Raw genomic sequence first — 20547 nt, 5'->3', positions numbered from 1 at the left:
GCTTGGCCTGCTGTGTTCATCCAGCCCTGCACCTTGTTATCTTGGATTCTCCAGCATCTGCAGTTCCTACTATCTCTATATCAATTTGTAGGCTCCTTATGTCCCACTCACAACTCACTTTTCTACCCATCTTTGTGCCATCAGCAAATTTGTAGTTGGTTGACTCGCTGAGCTGGTTCATTGTTTTGCATACGTTTCGTTACCATGCTGGGTAAAATCATCAGTGCAGCCTCCAATGAAGCATCGTTGTGTTTTCCCACCTGTTATTTAAACTCTCGAGTCCGTTGAGCTGGATTACCTCACTGTGGGTTTTCCTTCGCAGTGGAGTGTATATGGGGTTGAGCTCTGTGTGTTTGTTGATGGCTTTCTTCGTGGAGTACCACGCTTCTAGGAATTCCCGTGCTTGTCTCTGCTTTGCTTGTCCCAGTCGAATTGGTGGTTCTCCTTTTCCATATGGATAGAGATGAATGAGTATTGGTTGTGTCTTTTTGTAGCCAATTGATGTTCGTGTACCCTTGTTGTTAATTTCCTTCCTGTTTGTCACAGTCTCTGTAGGGAATCTTGTATGTGACATTGGTCCTGTGCATAGTGGGTAGTGGGTCTTTGGTTCGGGTGAGCAGTTGTCTAAGGGTTAATGTGGGTTTGTGTGCTACTCTGATGCCCAGTGGTCGTAGGAGTCTTGTGGTCGGTCCCGGTGTGTGTGTGTGTGTGTGTGTGTGTGTGTGTGTGTGTGTGTGTGTGTGTGTGTGTGTCTGTGTGTGAGTGTGTGAGAGAGAGAGAGAGAGAGAGAGAGAGAGAGAGAGTGAGTGTGTGTGAGAGAGAGAGAGAGATGTAAGGTAGAGTGATGAGTGTGTTGGGGCATGTAGTGTCTTCCTGGTGTCGTTCGTTTAGTAGGCATCTTCTGACCCAGTTTTTCGGATATCCATTGTCCTTGAACACCAGGAAGAGGTATTCTTCTTCTTCTCGGCGTAGCTCTGTGCTGCTGCAGTGTGTTGTTGTCCATTTAAATAATGTTTTCACGCAGCTTCGTTTGTGTGTGTTAGGGTGGCTGCTGTTGAAATTCAGTACTTGATTAGTGTGTGGCTTTCCTGTGTACCTTCGTTAAGAATTCTCCATTTGTCTTGCGCTCTACCATGACGTCCAGGAATGGGAGCTGTTTGTTCTTCTCCTCTTCTCTGGTGAATCGGATTCTGGTGAGGGGGTTGTTTATTAGTTCATGTGTCTCCTCCAGTTTGGTCCGTTTAATAATGACAAAGGTGTCGTCCAGGTAATGTATCCATAGTTTTGGTTGGATTAGCGGAAGGGCCGTACTTTCCAGTCCCTGCATCACCGCTTCGGCTCTTAGTCCGGAGATGGGTGGTCCTATGGGTGTCCCATTGATCTGTTCATATATTTGGCCGTTAAAGGTGAAGTGGGTGGTGAGGCACCTTTAGCTGCCATACCTTTGGTCCCTTCAAATCATTTATGTAAATTGTAAGATTTAAGGCCCCAGCATCGAACTCTATGACATACCACTCATGACATCTTGCCAGCTTGAAAAATACCCATTCATTACTACTTTCTGCTCCAATCTTCTATCCATGCCAATATATTACCCCAAATACCATGATCGGTTAGAGTCAGAGTCAGAGTCAGAGTCAGAGTCAGACAGCAAGAAACAGGAACTTTGATTCAACCAGTCCATGCCGAACATAATCCCAAACTAAACTTGTCCCACCTGCCTGCACACGGCCCATATCGCTACAAAGATTTCTGACTGATGTACTTACCTAAATGTCTTTTAAATGTTGTAACTGTGCCCATATCCACCACCTCCTCTGGAAATTCTTTCCCCACGTAAACCACTCTGTTAGAAGAATTGCCCCTCCTGTCTTTTTTTAAATCCTTCTCCTCTCACATTAAAAATATGCCCCTTAATCTTGAACTCCCTCACACTAGGGAAAAGACAGTTGCCATTAATCCTATCTATATCCCGCATGATTTCATAAGGCCATCCTTCAACCTCCTATGCTCCAGTGAAAGAAGTCCCAGCCTGTCAAATACTCTTTATAATTCAAACCCTCCATTCTTGGCAACATCTTAGTAAATCTCTTCTGAACCCTCTCCAGCTTAATACACTTCCTATAACAGGGTCACTAGAACTGGACACAATCCCCCAGAAGAGGTCTCACCAATGTCTTGAACAACCTCAACGCAACATCCCAACTCCTAAACTCAAAGGTCTGAGCAATGAAGGCACACATGCTAGACGCCTTCTTAACTACCCTATCTACATGTGACGCAAACTTCAAAGAATTATATACCTGAAACCCTAGGTCTCACTGTCCTACAACACTACTCAAGGCCCTACTTTTAATTGTGCAAGTCCTGCCCTTGTTTGTTTTACCTAAACGTAATTAGACATTTATCCAAATTAAACTCCATCAGCCACTCTTCAACCCATTAACCCAAGTGATCGATATCTCTTTGACATCGTAGATAACCTTTTTCACTGTCCAGTATACCACCAAAATTGGTGGTATCCACAAATTTACTAAACTGGTCTTCTATATTCTCATCTAAATCTATTATATAAATAATAAACAAAAGTGGACCAAATATTGATCTCTGTGGAACACCGCTGGTCACAGGCCTCCAGTCGGAAAAACAACCCTCCCCCATCTGTTTGTCTCATGCCATTAAGCCAATTTTATATCCAATTGGCAAGCTTGCCCTGAATCCCATGTGATCTAATTTTACTAATTAGTCTACCTTGTCAAAGGCTTTATTAAAGTCCAAGTAAACAATGTTTAAATACATCAACTATTTCACTAACCACTTCTCTGAAGATCCTGGGATGAAACCCATCATGAGTTCAGATTATCTGATCAGTGTGGACAAGTTGGACTGAAGGATCTGTTTCATTGTTGTATAACTCTATGGCTTTGACCTGTGGATTTGTTATCTTGCAGTTCCAACAATGTACTCCGTGCTATTTCCCTGGCAATTGCAATTTTCTTCAGCTCCTCCTTCCCCTTCAATTCCTGAATCTATTCTGGAATGTTAGTCATATCCTTTCTATTGAAGAGGGACACAAAATCTCTGTTCAATTCACCTGCCATCTTTTTATTCTCTCTTACTAATTCCCCAGAGTTTCTAGAGTACCAACACTTATTTTGTTAACCAACTTATTTTTGAGTATCTAAATAAATTTTTCCTATCTGCTTTTATATTTTTGGCTAATTTTCTGTTCTACTCTAATTCTTTCTCCTTTTTAATCTTTTAATAATTCTTTGCTTTTGTTTTCACATTCTGTCCAATCTTCTGACCTGCCACCTTTTTACAATTATGTGTCTTTACTTTTGAGTTTAATATTGTATTTTAACTTCTAAGTTAACCATGTATTGTGGGTCCATTTCTTAGAACCTTGCCTATTTGAAGCCAACAAACAGTTTTCAAATGGCAATACAATCAAATGTTGGTCATTTTTTATAAGAAATATGTAATTTTATTGAACAGAAAATACAATTGCCCATCTTTTGTAGTCAAAATAGAACCAACTAAATGAAATTATTTACCTGGTAAGTAAGTAAAGCGCTGGGACTGACTTCTTTTTCTCTTGCCATTGCAAACATAAAACTGAACTTGAACTGCAGACGTAACACTTTTGTTGTGGTATGGAGGGACTTCAACAACAAGATTAACCTGAAACAAGATAACTTCAAAATTAAATTCACGCACAGTTTGCCTTCTACTGTTTAAAGTTTAAAAATATAAATGTTGATGCTCGTCATCAAGGTGGCTTTTGAATTTTGAACAGCAATACCAGTAACAAACTACAATTACAGTTCACTCCTCAGTAAAATGAAGAATGGACTGAGGAGATACTGGGGAGATGAAAAATGAACTTGTGGTTTTAAAACAACAAAACATCTGTAAAATACTTAAATGGTTTAAATTTAAAAATATAATTAGAATCCAAAGATTAGGTTTCAAAATACTCAAACAAAAATTTCTAATCAAAAAATAATTAAATAATGGCAGCATGATAGAATTTGGCTGAGCTCAAGCATGCAGTAGCATTATCATTGGCACAAGACCACAACTTCTAATATCAGGCCAGGTTAACTTTTTTGAGGACTTTAGCCTATTTTAATGCATGAGGTAAAATACTAAGAATATGACTTATTTGCAAACCAAAAACTCTGATCAAGGAGTGATGTGTGGATTTGTAAAATTCTCCAAAGCCACTTAAAGCAACAAAAGCAATAAATTTTTCAAAATGAATCTTCTTCTACTCAAACCTATTGAAAAGAAAGACAACTTTAAAATGGAGTTTCATTCCCTTTGCCTATAAGATAATTAATAGAATTACAAGAAAAGTCTTGCATGCAAACAAAAAAATTTTCATTGCTCAAGTCAACACGGATAACAGGGAAAATAGTTGAAGACTGCTTTTCATCTTCACAGTTCAGGCAGTTCAATATTATTTGGAAGAAATTCTGAAAAGGTTACTTACGATTTTGTTTAAACATTCATCCAAACATTGATATGTAATCACTCAAAATATACAAGGCAGTATAAATCTTACCATACTGAATAACATCAAAAAAAAAATGATCTTACCCCTTGAGACTTCTCCCTGACAATTTTTCCTTCTACCTCCCATTGAGGGCGCCCATCTGTGAAACACATCAAAATAATCTGAGAATTTATTTTGTTACAATTCCAAAATTGGTTTAGTTCGTTTGGGGGCAGCAACCTTTTGATCAAAGGCACCAAAATTTGAAAGTACAGTTACTTACTAACAGAATAAAACCATAAGATTCCACATTTTAAACACTTTAAGCTACACAAAAGTCAGCAATCACCTCATGGGCTGTCAACAGACAATGGAACAATCCCCAATTACTGCACTGGTTATCAGCAAAATTATTTATTCAAGTCCACAGCATAGTTTGAAATCCAAAAGCTTCCAAATTTAGAACAATGAGCCCTTAACTGAGACAGTTTTGGATCAAAATTACTGGCTCACATAACTCATGCAGGGGGTAATTAACATGGATAGAAGCCTGGGATTTCAGCCAGTGCCCACAGAATGGGCCATGGGATCAAAATGGGAGTCTTCTGGTTTGTATGAATCAATACCATAGAAAGTCAGAGTGAAATCACAACAGCAAACATAATTCATGTTTTCTAACAGATAGTTTAAATCAAAATAACACTTCCTTTATAATAATGTGTTGCCTTTAAAGTACAATCTACATATAGCATTTTGTTTGTATTTACAATAGTCTGGTTTAGCCAGCTTGGAAATGTTAATAATACATCAAATGCATCATTTTTGGGGCTGAACTAACTGTAAATTTAGAGCAGAGGGTAACATGGACAGTTCAGCCTGTGTCTGCAGTATGGACAAAGGAAACCAAAAAAATGATTCCTTAGTTTACAGTTACAAAATGTTTCCAAGCTAGCAAAGTTCATTGATCATATGAGTGTTAAAAAGTACATCATAATACTGTTCCAGGTCATCCAGTGAATTTTACCTCAACGAGTGATGTAGGTTGAAAGTTGAAAAGTGCTCCAAGTAATAAATAAGTTAATTTTGAAAAGAATTGCAGTTTGTATATTTCCCTCAAGGAGAGATCCTCAAGATGTTTCTCAATATGTATCACTAAATCTGGAACTGATAGCTAGTCCCAGTAATGGTCATCACAAGCTATCAATTATCATAAAAACTCAACTGGTTCAGAAATGTCATCTAGTAAGGAAATCAGCCATCCTTACCTGGGCCTGGCCTATATACATGTCCAGACCCAGAGCAACATGATTGACTGTAAAGTGCCATCTGAAGTGGCTTATCAAGCCACTCAGTTGTGACAAATAAGAATGAACAACAAAGGTTAGCTTTGTCAATGATGCCCATGTCTGATAGCAGATCATTAAAAAAAAAGTAAAAATCCAATGCAAATAAACAAAGTTCAATATTTTGTTTGTTGTTACTCCCACTGTTTCTTGCAATACATACTACGATGTAGAAAATTTGGATTTCATTCCACAGACACGAAGAAATCAGTTCCTATACAAGCCAGATGGGAAATAAAAACACATTTAAAGTACTAATTTTTCATATTTTCCAGTGTTTCCTAAAGAAACAAGTGAACGCAAGGGTGCAAGCCCTTTGCTTTACAAGATAATGAAAATCATGCAACCAACTGTAGCTTACCCATTGAGAAAAACACTAGGAGTCATATCATAGCATTGAATTGTTATATATCTGCAGGAATTTTACCTACACAGACGCTCAATCCATATGTTGATCACACAGTGATGAGCTTTCTGAAATCATGCCTGAATTTGTCGTATACATATGTTCTTTGTCCTGTTATAACAGTACCATATGAATTAAATATTGTAGATTTACCTTTGTCATGCCAATTATTATCTTGACCCACGTTCCTCCAGTCTTTTGGCATGACTCAGTAATCTGATACTCAGGATCAACACAATTTTTCTCTGAATTGTTTTCATAGCTTAAATGATTTCCTTGCGTTTTGATCAAGCAAATTTTACAAAGGAGTGTGGTCCGAAATAGCACAATTTGAATTTTTTTTTTTCCAATTTGTTTTCCAATATTTTAGTTGTACAGTTCACAATTTGTTTTGCTTTGTTGATCGTTGCTCCAACGATTGAACATTATGAGGCTTGAACCTCTGAAAATTGCTTCACTTCTTTTATTATAATGCTTAACTCTTTGATCACTCATTTTCTTTGCTACCTATGTGCGGTTTGTGTGTAATTTCCTCTATCCTTGTCCATAAATTTCACTTGAATTTTGTACCATTTTGTAGTCATCAGCCACCTCACTAAATTCAGTGTCATTCCTAATTATCAGCTCATTTGACCAGTTGAATTTAGTCTATAAATCCTTCCTGTAGAACCTGTAGGGGTCCACTCGAAATATGAGGCATCTAGCTCCATATTACCCTTAAATGTCCCTGCTCTCTCTTTCTGTACAGTTCCACCATAGTCTATCCTTCATCCAATTGTACATCATTTCATGCGGTCTACAAATATATTCCATTGTCAGAAACAGTTCATACGAATTTATTCACTACCTGTAACTATCATTATTCATTGTTTCAAACAACATGCTAATTGTCTTTTCTATATTATGCAGCTAAATAATCTTCTCCATAAATTGTTTAAAAATTCCAAAGTTCCTTAGATTCCCAGAAAATTGAAAAATAGCTGATGTACTATCATTATTCAAGAAAAATGGAAGACCGAGAGCAGGAAACTGTAGGCCAGTTAGCCTAACATTGGTCATGAGGAAATTGCTAGAATTCATTTTAAGGAAGTTGTAGCACTTACATGGAAAATAACTACGCTATCAGGCAGAGTCAATACGGTTTTGTGAAAAGCGTCTCACGTTTAACTAACTTATTAGATCTTTTTGAGGAAATAACAGGAAAGGTGATTAAAAGGGAGCAAAAACGAAGTTGCTAGAAAAGCTCAGCAGGTCTGGCAGCATCTGTGAAGGAAAAAACAGTGTTAATGTTTCTGGTCCGGTGACCCTTCCTCGGAATTGTTCTGAGCTCTGGGGAAGGGTCACCAGACCCGAAACGTTAACTCTGTTTTGCCCTTCACAGATGCTGCCAGACCAGCTGAGCTTTGCCAGCAACTTCGTTTTTGTTCCTGATTTACAGCATCCGCAGTTCTTTCGGTTTTTATTTGGTTAAAAGGGAGCCGGTGTATGCAGCATACTTAGATTTCCAAAGGCATTTGACAAGGTGCCTCATCAAAGGTAACACAAAATAAAAAATGGTGCAGTACGGAGTAGTAGTATTGGTTAGCTAACTGGCAACACAGAGTACAGATAGATGGGTCTTTTTGGGTTGGCACACTCCAATTACTGGGGTGTTACAGGGACCAATGTTGGACCTTAAACTATTGATAACCTATAGCAATTGTGTGGATGTGGCATTGAATTTATGATAGCTAAATTTGCCGATGACACTGAAAAAAGACAAGAAGTGGTCAAAATAAGGCAAAAGAATCTTCCATGGGATATAAAAGAGAGCAAATGAGTGGGCAAAATTCTGGCAGAAGGGAGTATAATGAGGGAAAATGTGAACTTGCCCACTTTGACGTGGAGAACAGACGAGTAGTATGCAACTTAAATGGAGATTGCAGAACTCGGAAATAAAGTGTCCAGGAGTCCTGGTACATGAATCACAAACCACAGTTTTGAGTACAGCAAATGATCCAGAAGGCAAATAATGTTGGTATTTATTGTAGGTGAATGGAATTTAAAGTAGGGAAATTCTCCTCCAGGTGTGTAGGGTTTTGAGAACACATCTGGAACACTGTACAATTTTTGATTTCCCTATTTGAAAAAGGATACAATGGCGATAGAAGCAGATCATTCCCAGGATGAAGGGCTTACTTTGTGAGAAAAAGTGAATGGATTGGGCCTTTGCACATTGCAGTTTAGAAAAATGAGAGGTGATCTTATTGAAACATTCAAGATCCTGAAGGGGTTTGACAGGTTGGAATCTAAAAATATGCTTCCCCCTGTAGGATTGGCCAGACTTGAGACACAGTCTAAGAATAAGACGTCAAGCTTTTAAGATGAAGTTGAGGATTGTTCTTTTCCTCTCACAGGGTCGTCTGTGAAATTCTCTTCCCTAGCCAACAGTGGAGCCTGGGTCATTGAATTCAATCAAGGCCAATTTAGATAGATTTTTAATAGCTGAGATAGTCAAGGGTAATGACAGGCAGGCAGGAAAATGCAGTTGAGGCTACAACCTGATCAGCTATGATCTTATTGAATGGCATACAGGCTTGAAAGGTGTGAAAGATGGTTACTCCTTCTACAAAATCCTATGCTAAAATAACTAATTGAAGAATCTTGTCAGCACCATAGTAACAATGATTAAAACATATCATCAGAAAAGGAAAATGATATCCACATTGATTTTCACTTGGTCTTTCTGATGCAATTATGACTATATAATGAAAATTAGCTTCAAACTGATCAGCGCTGACAGCACCACACTTCCTACAAGCTTGAATCCTGCTTACTGACACAGAAAATGAGTCAAGTTTTAATACTAAACTCTGGAATAATTTTTGCTTAGGCAGGATAAAAATATTAAATTATATGTATAATTGTTCTGTAAAAAGAAATGAACTTCTTGCCAAAATTGTCAATTTTTAAAACATCTTTAAAACCAACATCCAATGTAACTTTTTAAAAATTCATTTGTGGGAGCGGGCGTCTCTGGCTGGTCAGTGTTTATTGCCCATTCCTCGTTGTCCTTGAGAAGGTGGTAGTGAGCTGCCTTCGTGAACTGCTGCAGTCCACCTGCTGTAAGCTGACCCACAATGCCATTAGGGACGGAATTCCAGGATTTTGACTCAGTCACAGTGAAGGAATGGCAATATATTTCCAAGTCAGGATGGTGAGTGGCTTTGAGGGGAACTTGCAGATGGTGGTGTGCCCTTGTCCTTGTAGATGGAAGTGTTCGCAGGTTTGGAAGGTGCTATCTGAGGATCTTTGGTGAATTTCTGCAGTGCTATCTTGTAGACAGTACACACCGCTGCTACCAAGCATTGGTATTGGAGGGAGTGGACCAATGTAATCAATGCAATTGTTATAATTAGTTAACTACATTAAATATTTTGGCAAATAAACAAGTATACTATAACTGCAAGAATTTATGGGGGCCTGTTAGTTCAGTGGGTTAGAGCAACATCAATGGCATGGGTACAGTTCCCATACTGTATGAGGTAGTTAGTTTTGGGGTCTTCCTCTTCTTACCTCACTGTGTTAAAATGGGAAAGATACATGGTGACCAATGGTTAATAGCTATTGCACAATAGGGCACAACATCAGTAGAGACAGACATACATTTATATAGCACCCTTAAAGTAACAAAGTACCCCAGAGAGCTTCAGAGGAGTGCTATAAAACATAAGTTTGACACCGAACAAAATAAGGAGATACTGGGGCAGATAATCAACAGGTTAGAACAAGAGTTGGGTTTTAAAGAGGTTCTTAAAGCAAAACTGAAGACATCAGTAGCTCAGCACTAATTTCGTTACTGCTTCACATATCACATCAAATTAGGTTATTGTGCAAAAAAAAACTGAAACCAGAATCAAACATCAAATTATCCTCAGCTTGCATGCTCTACTTTGCTGCAAGGAAATTCATACTAGTGTTATCTAAGTCTCTCACATTTTCAAATTCATTTCCTTTATAGATAAAGTAAATTGTATTTTTTACTCTCAATTTTAGCCTCATTGGAATGTCTTCCAAACAGCTGAATGTTTTTAACTAATTACATTTTACAAATTGTCAAAGCAGGGTTGTTTTTTTTTTTGAAAGCTTCTGGTTCCTTCATTAATAGGATCTGACCGATTCCAGTTTGTGTCCAAACTCAGCATTAGAGTATCTCATTAACAATCCTTCCAAAACTCATTTGCAAAAAAAACCCTCAGCAATACTATAATATTAAACATTTCCCAAACATAACTAGGCTAATGATATTTTCAATTAATGACTTTTCAGTGACTAAGTGTTGAAGGGTGGGAAAAATACAGATTTTGCCTTTCCCCACCACTTGCAATTTAGTTGGCATTTTTAAGTTTTCAATTTAGTGTCACAATATATTTTAGTGATTGTGGTTTCAGAGAGACAAATTTAGAACTTTAAGTCCTTTGATTTTTTACCTCGATATAAGGAGCCAAAACCTGCCCACAGTAGCTGGAAACCTCACCACATAAGCACATGTGAAATTTTCAACAAACTCTAGATAAAGGAGGTTATGTAGGGAAATTTTCTGCACCATTTCGAACATTACGTAACAAAAACAAAGGACGGTGTTAGTGACTATTTGCAAAATTTGTTTTGTTAGTTCAAGTTGTGGACACTCACTTGTGTGATGGAAAGTACTGATGTTCGAAAAAATTGTGTCAAATGTGAATCTTACTAGTATGTTGTACTTGCTAATTCATGAAGAGCAACTTCAAAAAAAGAATTGTTTTTTTTTCTGCAAGATTTTCCTGCCTCATTGGCACTTCAAAGCATTTAATTGGCTCACATTTAGTTTATCAGACTGACAACACACAGATCAGAGATTATATGAGCCAATTTTGAATTTCTGCATTGCAAGTCAGTGATGTTTCAGAACTGTGATACCTTGTGACATGACACTTTTGAAGTGTGCTGCAAAATTCTAAATATGTTATCTTTGAAAGATGTGACATGAAGACTGCAGTTAAAGTGCCTCCCAAGGTAGCTAAATGGAATTCAGAAAGTGGAATTTTATAGAAGGTATAAGCAACCTGGTCTATGGCGAGATTACTGGCAGAGACGTGAGAGTAGTTCAATGAGATCTTTCTCAATGTCAGGAGGAAATGCTGCATCCTTTATGCACTTGGCAAGCAGTGAACTAAGACATTGATGAGTTGCCAATTAAAGGAGGATAATAGCTTGTCAAATGCTTCATTAAAATTCAGCTTTCCATCTTTCTAAACACGCCAAAGAAGATGGGCATCGAGATTCAAAACCAAAAATTCCTGGGAAAATTCACTAGTTCTGGCAGCATCTGTGGAGAGAAATCAGAGTTCACTTTTCAAGTCCTGTGACCCTTCTTCAGAACTGTTCTGTTTCTGATTTCCAGCATCCACAGTTCCTTGGTATTCTTGATTAGGCATCAAGAATTCTTGACATGGAAATCAGAGTGGGTATCTGGTGACTTCAGGTTGCCACTTGCTCGAAGTTCCTCTAAGTTGGACACCAGGCACGAGCCTCTCAGACTATTTTCAATGGGCGCCGGTCACACGCACTCCTTGCTCATAGCCACTGGTATTCAATATATGCCAGCCTCTAAGAAACCTTATGACACATCTCCCAAACCATTTACAGTATGCTTCTGTACTTCAATGCTGCACCTTGGCCTGCACTAGCAACTATCATTATAACGCGCTTCAAAGACACTGCATGCTCAGGTACACACAACTAGCTCACGGAGTCGCCCATGTTGCCTCTCCAGGCCACAGGCTCGCACAGTACTCGGTCACTCTGAACCTATGTGGATACTCATAGCTTCCTTGCCTGCTTTGCCTTTTAGCCAGAATCACTGAAATACTACCTTACTGTGCCATTCAGTGTAGACACAAAGCCAAGAAGCATATTATGGTTGTCAGCAGTCCACAGTCAAGGTATAGAGTCTTTTTGGTCAGGAGTTCTGAACCCAGTAAATTAAGGCCAGCTAACTATACCTGTCCAGGGACTTGGAAATGGTCAGTCAGTTGCACAGGGTCATCAGAGTCAGGATGTTCTCCACATAAGGGGTAAAGAAATGAATGTCAGACAGTCTATCACCTGCCTTGACCTCTTCCACCCTATCATGAGCTATTTTCTTCTTGGAATGGAACTGGGGAAGCTGGATGTAGCAGACAGACCAAATGTCAGGAATCTAGCAGGAAAAATCTGGCCTAAAAGTCTGGGTGTACAACTGCCTTTGAAACGTGGCGCAGATGCCAGATTGCTGGTCAATCCCGGGATATCCTGGCAGTGGCGACCTATTCCGGGAACCACAAGCAGTAGGGTAGAGCAAGAATTGCACGAGGCGCTTCTTACGAGCAGGGTCAGTAACTAAAAAGGCAAGTTTGCTTAGATTTACTGAGGGACTTTGCGTGGCCTTGTATAGAGAAAAATTCTATGAAACTTGACAAAACTGACATTTCGCCAAAACGATTTAGATTCAACACAATGCCCAATAATCAAATAGTGTGCTGTTTTACGATATCAGGAATGCTTTACCCTGCATCGCCACAAGTTGTTAATCTGCTATTTAAAATAGCTCATCTGGTTAAGACCAGAATATCTATCAGATATAGACTACTTTTCAACCACCTCTTTGGACAAGTTATGACACTGCTCCAGGGCGAGTGGGACTTGAACACAAACATTCTGTTTAGTGATAGGGACACTATAACTGTGCCACAAGAGCCTTATCATCTGGGAATAAATAACTTCAATTTGAGAACAATCAATTTAATGGCTTGTTTGAAGGGTATTTAAGTATTTGGTATTTCAGTAAATTCTCCAGATGAAAAAAAAAAATCAAACTGCCACTGATCTTTCTCCGCCACATATTCTAGATTTTTGAATGTGCCAAATCCTATTATAATATCTATGCAGCTAGGTGTAAACAGCAAAGTTATTACCTCTTCCTTGATCTGTTTTTTTTTCCCCAAATATTCTCCGCATATTCTAAGATCTCTAAATCAATGAGGAAATCCCGGAATACATTTATCTTTAAATCGTTCAGTCAGACATGGTGCTTGTGAGCTATGTTCTTTACAGAAGGAAATCTGCCATCCTTATGGGTCTGGACTAAATGTGACTTCAGACTCTCAGCAACGCAGTTGATTATTAACTGCTCTCTGGCCAATTAGGAATGGGAGATAAATGCTGGCCTAGCCAGAGATGTCCACATTCCATGAACAAATAAAACAAACTTGTTCATAATATTTACAACAGTCAATCACGTGTGACCAAAAGGGGCAAAATAAATAGGTCAGAGGCTAGAAATCCTGCAGCAAGTAAATCACCTCCTGACCCCCTAAAGCCTGTCAACCATCTACAAGGCACAAGTCAGAAGTGTGGTGGAAAACTCCCCACCTACCTGGTTGAGTGCAGCTTCAACAAAACGCAAGAATCTCGACACCATCCACAACAAAGCAGCCCGCTTGACTGGGATCACATTCAACCATCCATCACCCACACACAGTAGCAACAGTGTGTACTATCTAAAAGATGCAATGCAGAAATTCTCCAAAGATCCTGAGATGGCACCTTCTAAGCCCACGACCACTTCCATCTAGAAGCACAAGGGCAGCAGATACATGGGAACACTTGTTCCCTTCCAAACTATTTACCATCCTTACTTGGAAATATGTCATTGTTCCTTCACTATCACTGGGTCAAAATCCTGAATTCCTTCTTGTGCATCTACCTACTGCACAGGGTCTGCAGTGGAACAAGAAGGAAGCTCACCACCACCTTCTCAAGGGCAACTAGGGATGGACAATAAATGCTGGGCAGCCAGGAATACAGGCATTTCATGAGTAAATTAGAAAGATAACAGGAATACATTTTAGGAACACAGAAATAGGTGCACAAGTAGGCTTTGACGAGTAGATCTTTTTAATCATCCTGTTCAGATACACCTACAGAACAGATGGTACTTAAACCCAGGACTCTTGGTTCAAAGAAGATAGGGACACCATGGAGTTTTTTATGGTACGTGGTAAAGAGATAACCAAGCAACAAAGCAGGCATTAACTATAAGATAACAAATTAACTCTGTCTCAATATACGTTGATCTAAAACAGCCTGCTCCCCAATTAGTTTCTTAACATTGGGTTGGAAGGTCATTAACCCAATACTGTTTCTTTATTCCCAATTATTCATCAGTTACTTTAATTTGTACACACCCACACACAAACAATCTGACTCAGTTACTTGCCAATCAGCTCAACCTACAATCTCTAGCCTGGAATTCAGAGGATTACAATAGTACCATGTTAACAAAAAGGGCTGGAGGGACCTGAATGTGATGACCAGCAAGGGAGCTGCTACTCTGATTGGCAGTTGAGACAAATAATCAAAATCTGGCTTTAATGTTCTACCAATGAAACACGTTCCAAAGCCATTACTTTTACAAAAATACATGAACATCACAGAATTCATCCATTAGAAGAATTATTTTAGTTACTGAGAAATACTACACTGTCGGTTGGCTGTTTGACTGTTCGGCCTAAAGTCTCTCTCCAGAATCGGAAATATTTCCCACTTGCCCAATGTGATATGAGCGAGTGGGGGATATTCAATCATACTCCTGGTTTGTGCCTTGTAATGGCCTTGGGGAAAGAGGAGGTGAGTTATTCGCCTCAAAATTCCTAGCTTTGCACCCAATCGTGCAGTCAGTTTTTTTACGCCTGGTCCAGTTCAGTTTTTGATCAATGGTAGTCCCCTGGATGTTGACAGTGAGGGATTCAATGATAGTATTCTCATTGAATGTCATCGGATTGAATTTTCATTTGTCACCGATCATTGCCTATTCACCTGTTTAGCGCACACGTTGCTGGTTACTAATCAGTCTGGGCCTGAATGTTGTCCAGGTCTTGCTGCATATGGACATGGAGTATCTCAGTATCTGAGGAATTGCAAATGGTGCTAAACATTGCGCAATCATCAGAAAATCTCTTCATTTCTGACCTTACGATGGAGACAAGATCATTGATTAAGCATCAGAAGAGGATTGGGCCTAGGATACATCTTGAGGAACTGCTGCAGTGACGTCCTTGTGGCTGAGATGATGAACCTTCAACAACCACAACCATTTTCCCTTGTGCTAGGTATGACTCCAATCAGCAGAGAGTTATCCTCAGATTCCTACTGACTCCTGTTTTGCTTGAATTCCATGAACATACAGAGTCAAATGCTGGCTTGATTTCAAGAACAGTCATCTTATCTCAACTCTGGAATTCAGCTCTTTTGTCCATGTTTGGATAAAGGCTGTAATGAGGTCAAGGGCTGAGTGGCCCTGACAAAACCCAATGGAACATCAAAGAGTTGGTTACCGCGCTAAACAAGTGCTGCTTGACAACACTGTTGATGACTTCTTTCATGACTCTGATGATTGACAACAGATTGATAGGGTGGTAATTGGCCAGGTTAGATTTGTCCTGCTTTCTCTTATCAGAACATACCTAAGCAGTTTCAAGACTAATGCTCTGGGGACATGGGCTCAAATCTTGCCATGGTAGATGGTGAAATTTGAATCCAATGAAAATCCGGAATTGAAAGCTGGTCTAACAGCAACTATGTAACCAATATAGATTGTCATAAATACCCATGTGGTTCACTAAGTCCTTTATGGAAGGAAATCTGCCATCCTTACTTAGTCTGGCCCACATGTGGCTCTCTACTCTTAACAATGTGGATGATTCTTAACTGCCTTCTGAAATGGCCTAGCAAACCACTTAGTTCAAGAGCAATTAGGTATAGGCAACAACTGCTGGCCCAGTAAGCCACACGCACATCCTATACAATAAAAAAAAATTAAATGAGTATAGCTACTTCAAAGGAGTTGAGGCACCAGAGGAACATAGAATACAGAACAGTACAGTATACGAACAGGCCCTTTGGCCCACCTTGACTGTGCTGACCATGATGCCATTTTACACTTAACAATGTCATGAATACATCATTGTAAATTCAGCCCTGTGTCAAGTCTAACACCAAGTTTGCTATAATCCAATAGTGACGAAAATGAAAAAAAGTAGTCACAGAAATGCAGCAGTCAAGATATTGCTAGATAAAATGCCCTAGAATTTACTGTTCAATTTTCCAATCTGGTATGATGTTAACCAAATGAAGGATTATAAAAATAACACGAGATTAGCACGCAAGTGAAGTTGCATTTAAGGAGAATACCCCTCCGAACTGAAATACACACTTCCAACCTCTGACATCAGGTAAAAGATACAGAAGCTTGAACACAAATACCAACAGGTTCAAGAACAGCTTTTCCCTGCTGTCACTAGACTGCCGAATATACCTCTCTAATTTCAAATCTAATGCGGATCTTGCTTTTGTGCACCTCCTGTGCAGCCGTAACCATGTAGGTCTCTCTGTCTAACGCTACGTCCTTACATGTTATGATCTGGCTGTACTGTGTGCAAAACAAAACAAAACTTTTCACTGTACTCCAGTATATGTGACAACAAATCAAATCGAAGTGAATTCACTTTGTCCTGTAAATAAACATAATTATAAATATTTACAGCTTAAAATGATATTCACTGCAGTCAATTCCATAATTCCATACCTGGGCCCTTTTCAAGGAAGACAATCTTAGACTCCGGAAGAAAGTTGAAGCCGTTAACGATCATTTCTTCTCCACCACTGACCGAGCACGAATTGGTACTGTACTTTTCAATCTGAGGAAGTTCCTGAGCCGATCGCTGGGCTGTATTAATCAAACTGGGATTACCAAAAAGACTTAACAAATAACATATGCTGTATCATCAATTTCATGCAATGTGTTAAGGGTCATATAAATGGTCAACAAATTATAGTACACAAGAATAAAGTGCACAACCTTGCATATATTACAAAACCAAATTTTAAAAACTGCGTATGTGCAAATATACTTCAGTTCTATTCTTCCCCAATTAAAGGATGTGTCTGCACGGTCCAAACATGAACTCTATTCCAGCATTCTGTTGTGTAATTTAGGGCAAATTCAGTATCAACAGAGCATTTAATGGCTACTATCAAATGCAGTTAAAAAGGACTTAAGAAAGGTCTCCTTTTGAATTTTTATGGTGTTGAGATAATAGGACAGTTATGAAAGTGTAAAATGTTCAAATAGACAATTTGACTCAAAGTTTAACCAATATGTTCATTTTTAAACTAAAAATCTAAAGCATTGAAAAATCAGAGTGCTTAGGAAATATTTAGCGATTAATTCATTTTGTATTATTAAATAATACATTATTTCTGATGCAAGATTGGTCACATGAAAAGAAAAGCATTTTACACCTGAAATATTTAATTATTGAGGCAATAAGAAGCTTGTGTCCATACATTATTGAATAGTGGCAAAGCATAAAAGGTGCCTCTGCTAGAGGTCTAGACAGTGTGAAGAATAAACAATTTTCAAAGCAAGTTAGCAAAAATATCTGACATCGTATGATACCAAGATCTGCAGATGCTGACATCGTAAACAGCGCCCAAGTATATTAACTCAAAATATCTCTGGTTGAATCTACCCCTGCCTCCATGTGCCACATGAAGAATTCCGTACACAAAGATTCTTGAGTAAGGTACAAGTTGAGAACATTTCCCTGTTTCCCTTACACTTTCCTCCCGTAAGCCGATGACCAGGACTAACTATGATTTTAGAAGTTGGTTTTGTCACTTTTCATGTTTCCAGACGTTAGTGAAATTCATGAAAATAGATGGATGGAGCAAAGAGGAAGTTGAACTGAAATGAAAGATGCATCAAATGTTATTATAGTTATTTTCTAAATCAACCTGTTCAGAGATGTTACTACTCAAATCTGGAGCAGATGGGACTCGTGCCTGGGCCCTCTGGCCAAGATCTACAGATGGTACCACTGCACCACATGAGCCCTTCCCTCAAATTTTATGAAAGATATTTTAATTTAACTTATTTAGATGTGGTATGACTCACTTCTGGGACAGGTGGGACCTGGCTCAGAGGTAGGAACACGACTACTGTACCACAAGAGCCCCTTGTACATGAATAAAATCAACATGTAGGTATTTTTAAAATCAACCTACTGCAGAAGACCACTGGAGCAGATGGGTATCAAACTTGGACATTCTGTCCCAGAGGTAGGGACGCCATCACTACATAAGAATTCTTCCATCAAATTTTACTATCAGCTGATCGCCTACAAGCTAATCATAAAAAACTGACAACGACTGGTGGGAGGCACAAGATCTAGACATCTGTACCTGCCAAATAAAACAGGTCACCAATGTAGCAGTATCTGTGGGAAAATTTGGAAGCATGAAGAAAAACAAAATAGGAAAAAAAGTTTAATGAATGTGAATTTAATACTAACAGCATTCAACAGGAATGGAAGCTGCTTGCAGTGAGACAACTTTTCCATTGGGCTGTGGGATATGCACGCGGAAAACAAGGCGAACTCTTGTATTTTTTCTTCCAATGTCAGTTTCACCCTTGCGAAGTTCAATATCAGAGTTGCGTAGTTTCAAAATTCCTGCACAGTCAATGCTATAAAAAAAACAGATCTGTAAGAAATATGATTACATGAATCTAAATACGATCACTTTAAAGTGTTTTACATTTTAAGTAAAATTTGAGATTCCTTATCAAAGCAAAAACAAAATATCCAAAATTAAACAAGTTAACACTAAGCCACACTAATTAGTTTGGTCAATGAGTAATTTAAACCAGAGCACTAATTTTCACACATTTAGTCAGGGATATTGAAAAGACTACTTGGCAGTCATGTTATCTTCATTTTTTTGCTCAGTTTAGTGATATGAATTTTTAAACATGAACTCAAAGATACTTGCTCCTCAATTTAAAAAACTCATGGGAGCCCTGCGAATTATAATTTCTGAAGGGAATATTTGCTCAGGTGCTAATGTACATTGAGGCTAATTCAAAGACTAACAGCTCATGTTAGTTTGGTTTCAAATTAGTGTGTTGCTTCAGCCTTCCCTCTATTCACAGGGTTAAATACACATACTCTAACCTGTCAGTTAGATTTTATACTTTTTTTTTTTTTAAAATTACTACTGCATAAGCAGTACTACTACAGTATGAATTAGAAGCATCAGGCCATCTCCCAGAAACTGGCTTCCAGTCATCAATCACATCAGGATAAAATAAAACTGTTGACTTTGGTCACAAAACCCTTACTTCCTACACCCAGTCAAATAGTCAACTGATCAACATTTTTGTTCTGAAGCCAAGCAATCAAATTTTACAGATTCTACCTTAAAATTAGCAATTAGTTAAGGCAATACTATGACCGATATAAACAGTGAACCATGCCCCATTTTGAAGTGACAGTAACATATTCACATTCTCAATATTAAATCACGCAATTATTTTCTGTTTGAGTAAATAAGTTGTAGTTAGCATCAGTTGCAGCATTATCCAAATTCCATTAAAGAAATAAAGGGCAGACTTTCTTTGTTTGACGGGTCTCTTGCACACTCCTGAAGCACCAAGACACTTGCGCTTGCTCCTGGACAGGCAGTCTATGAAATCTTGGCCACTTTAGTGAACATTGGCAGGTCTCCCATCTGACTGAGGACCCTGGGACACAATGTCCTAGATATCTGGAACTGCTGACGAGGGTCCTTGGAGGAAGCTGTGGCTGCTGTTGATACAAACAGTGGACACACAGGATGGAGAAGAACCAGGATCAAAGGTACAATTGTTGGGTAGCGGGGGCAAAATAAACAAGGCAGTCCATGGAGATTGGAAGCAAGGTCAAGGAGATGGCTATCAACAGCTAACCTCCCACCCTTTGTTCAGATTAGTGCAAATCAAGAGACATAAAATCCCTCTTTCTCCCCAAACAGACATAGACCCTTAAGTGGTATTTAATTTACACTTAAGGATTTTAAATGGAGGTGAGACAGGAAGATCACCCTTGAGCAGAGACATAGAACATAGAGCAGCACAGCACAGGAACAGGCCCTTTGGCCCATGATGTTGTGTCGAACATGACACCAAATTAAACTAATCTTTTCTGCCTGCCCTTGGTCCATATCCCTTCATTCTTGCACATTCATGTGCTTAGCTGGAAGCCTCTGAAAAACGCCTACTGTATCTGCCACCACCAGCACCCTTGGCAGTGCATTCCAAGCACCAAACACCGTAAAAAATTTGCCCCTCATATCTCCTTTGAACTTTCCCCCTCGCACCTTAAATGCATGCCCCCAGTATTAGACATTTCAACTCTGGG

General features: G+C 38.9%; 1 protein-coding gene across 2 annotated transcripts in view; it reads right to left on the bottom strand.

The window, feature by feature from the left end:
* nfatc3a (nuclear factor of activated T cells 3a) overlaps positions 1-20547 on the bottom strand; it is a 151867-nt gene that overhangs the window by 60193 nt on the left and 71127 nt on the right. For both annotated transcript variants that reach the window (XM_048605614.1, XM_048605615.1), the window contains 4 exons: positions 18664-18836; positions 16896-17036; positions 4606-4661; positions 3558-3684 (listed from right to left, as the gene is read on the bottom strand). In XM_048605614.1, the coding sequence (XP_048461571.1) occupies positions 3558-3684; positions 4606-4661; positions 16896-17036; positions 18664-18836 (497 nt within the window). The remainder of the gene's footprint in view (positions 1-3557; positions 3685-4605; positions 4662-16895; positions 17037-18663; positions 18837-20547) is intronic.

Source organism: Rhincodon typus, chromosome 15 (genome assembly GCF_021869965.1).
Source record: "Rhincodon typus isolate 14 chromosome 15, sRhiTyp1.1, whole genome shotgun sequence".
In the NCBI taxonomy this organism is placed as follows: domain Eukaryota; kingdom Metazoa; phylum Chordata; class Chondrichthyes; order Orectolobiformes; family Rhincodontidae; genus Rhincodon; species Rhincodon typus.
The sequence above is the reverse complement of the archived record's forward strand: the minus strand, read 5'-3'. Positions and strand labels throughout refer to the sequence as shown.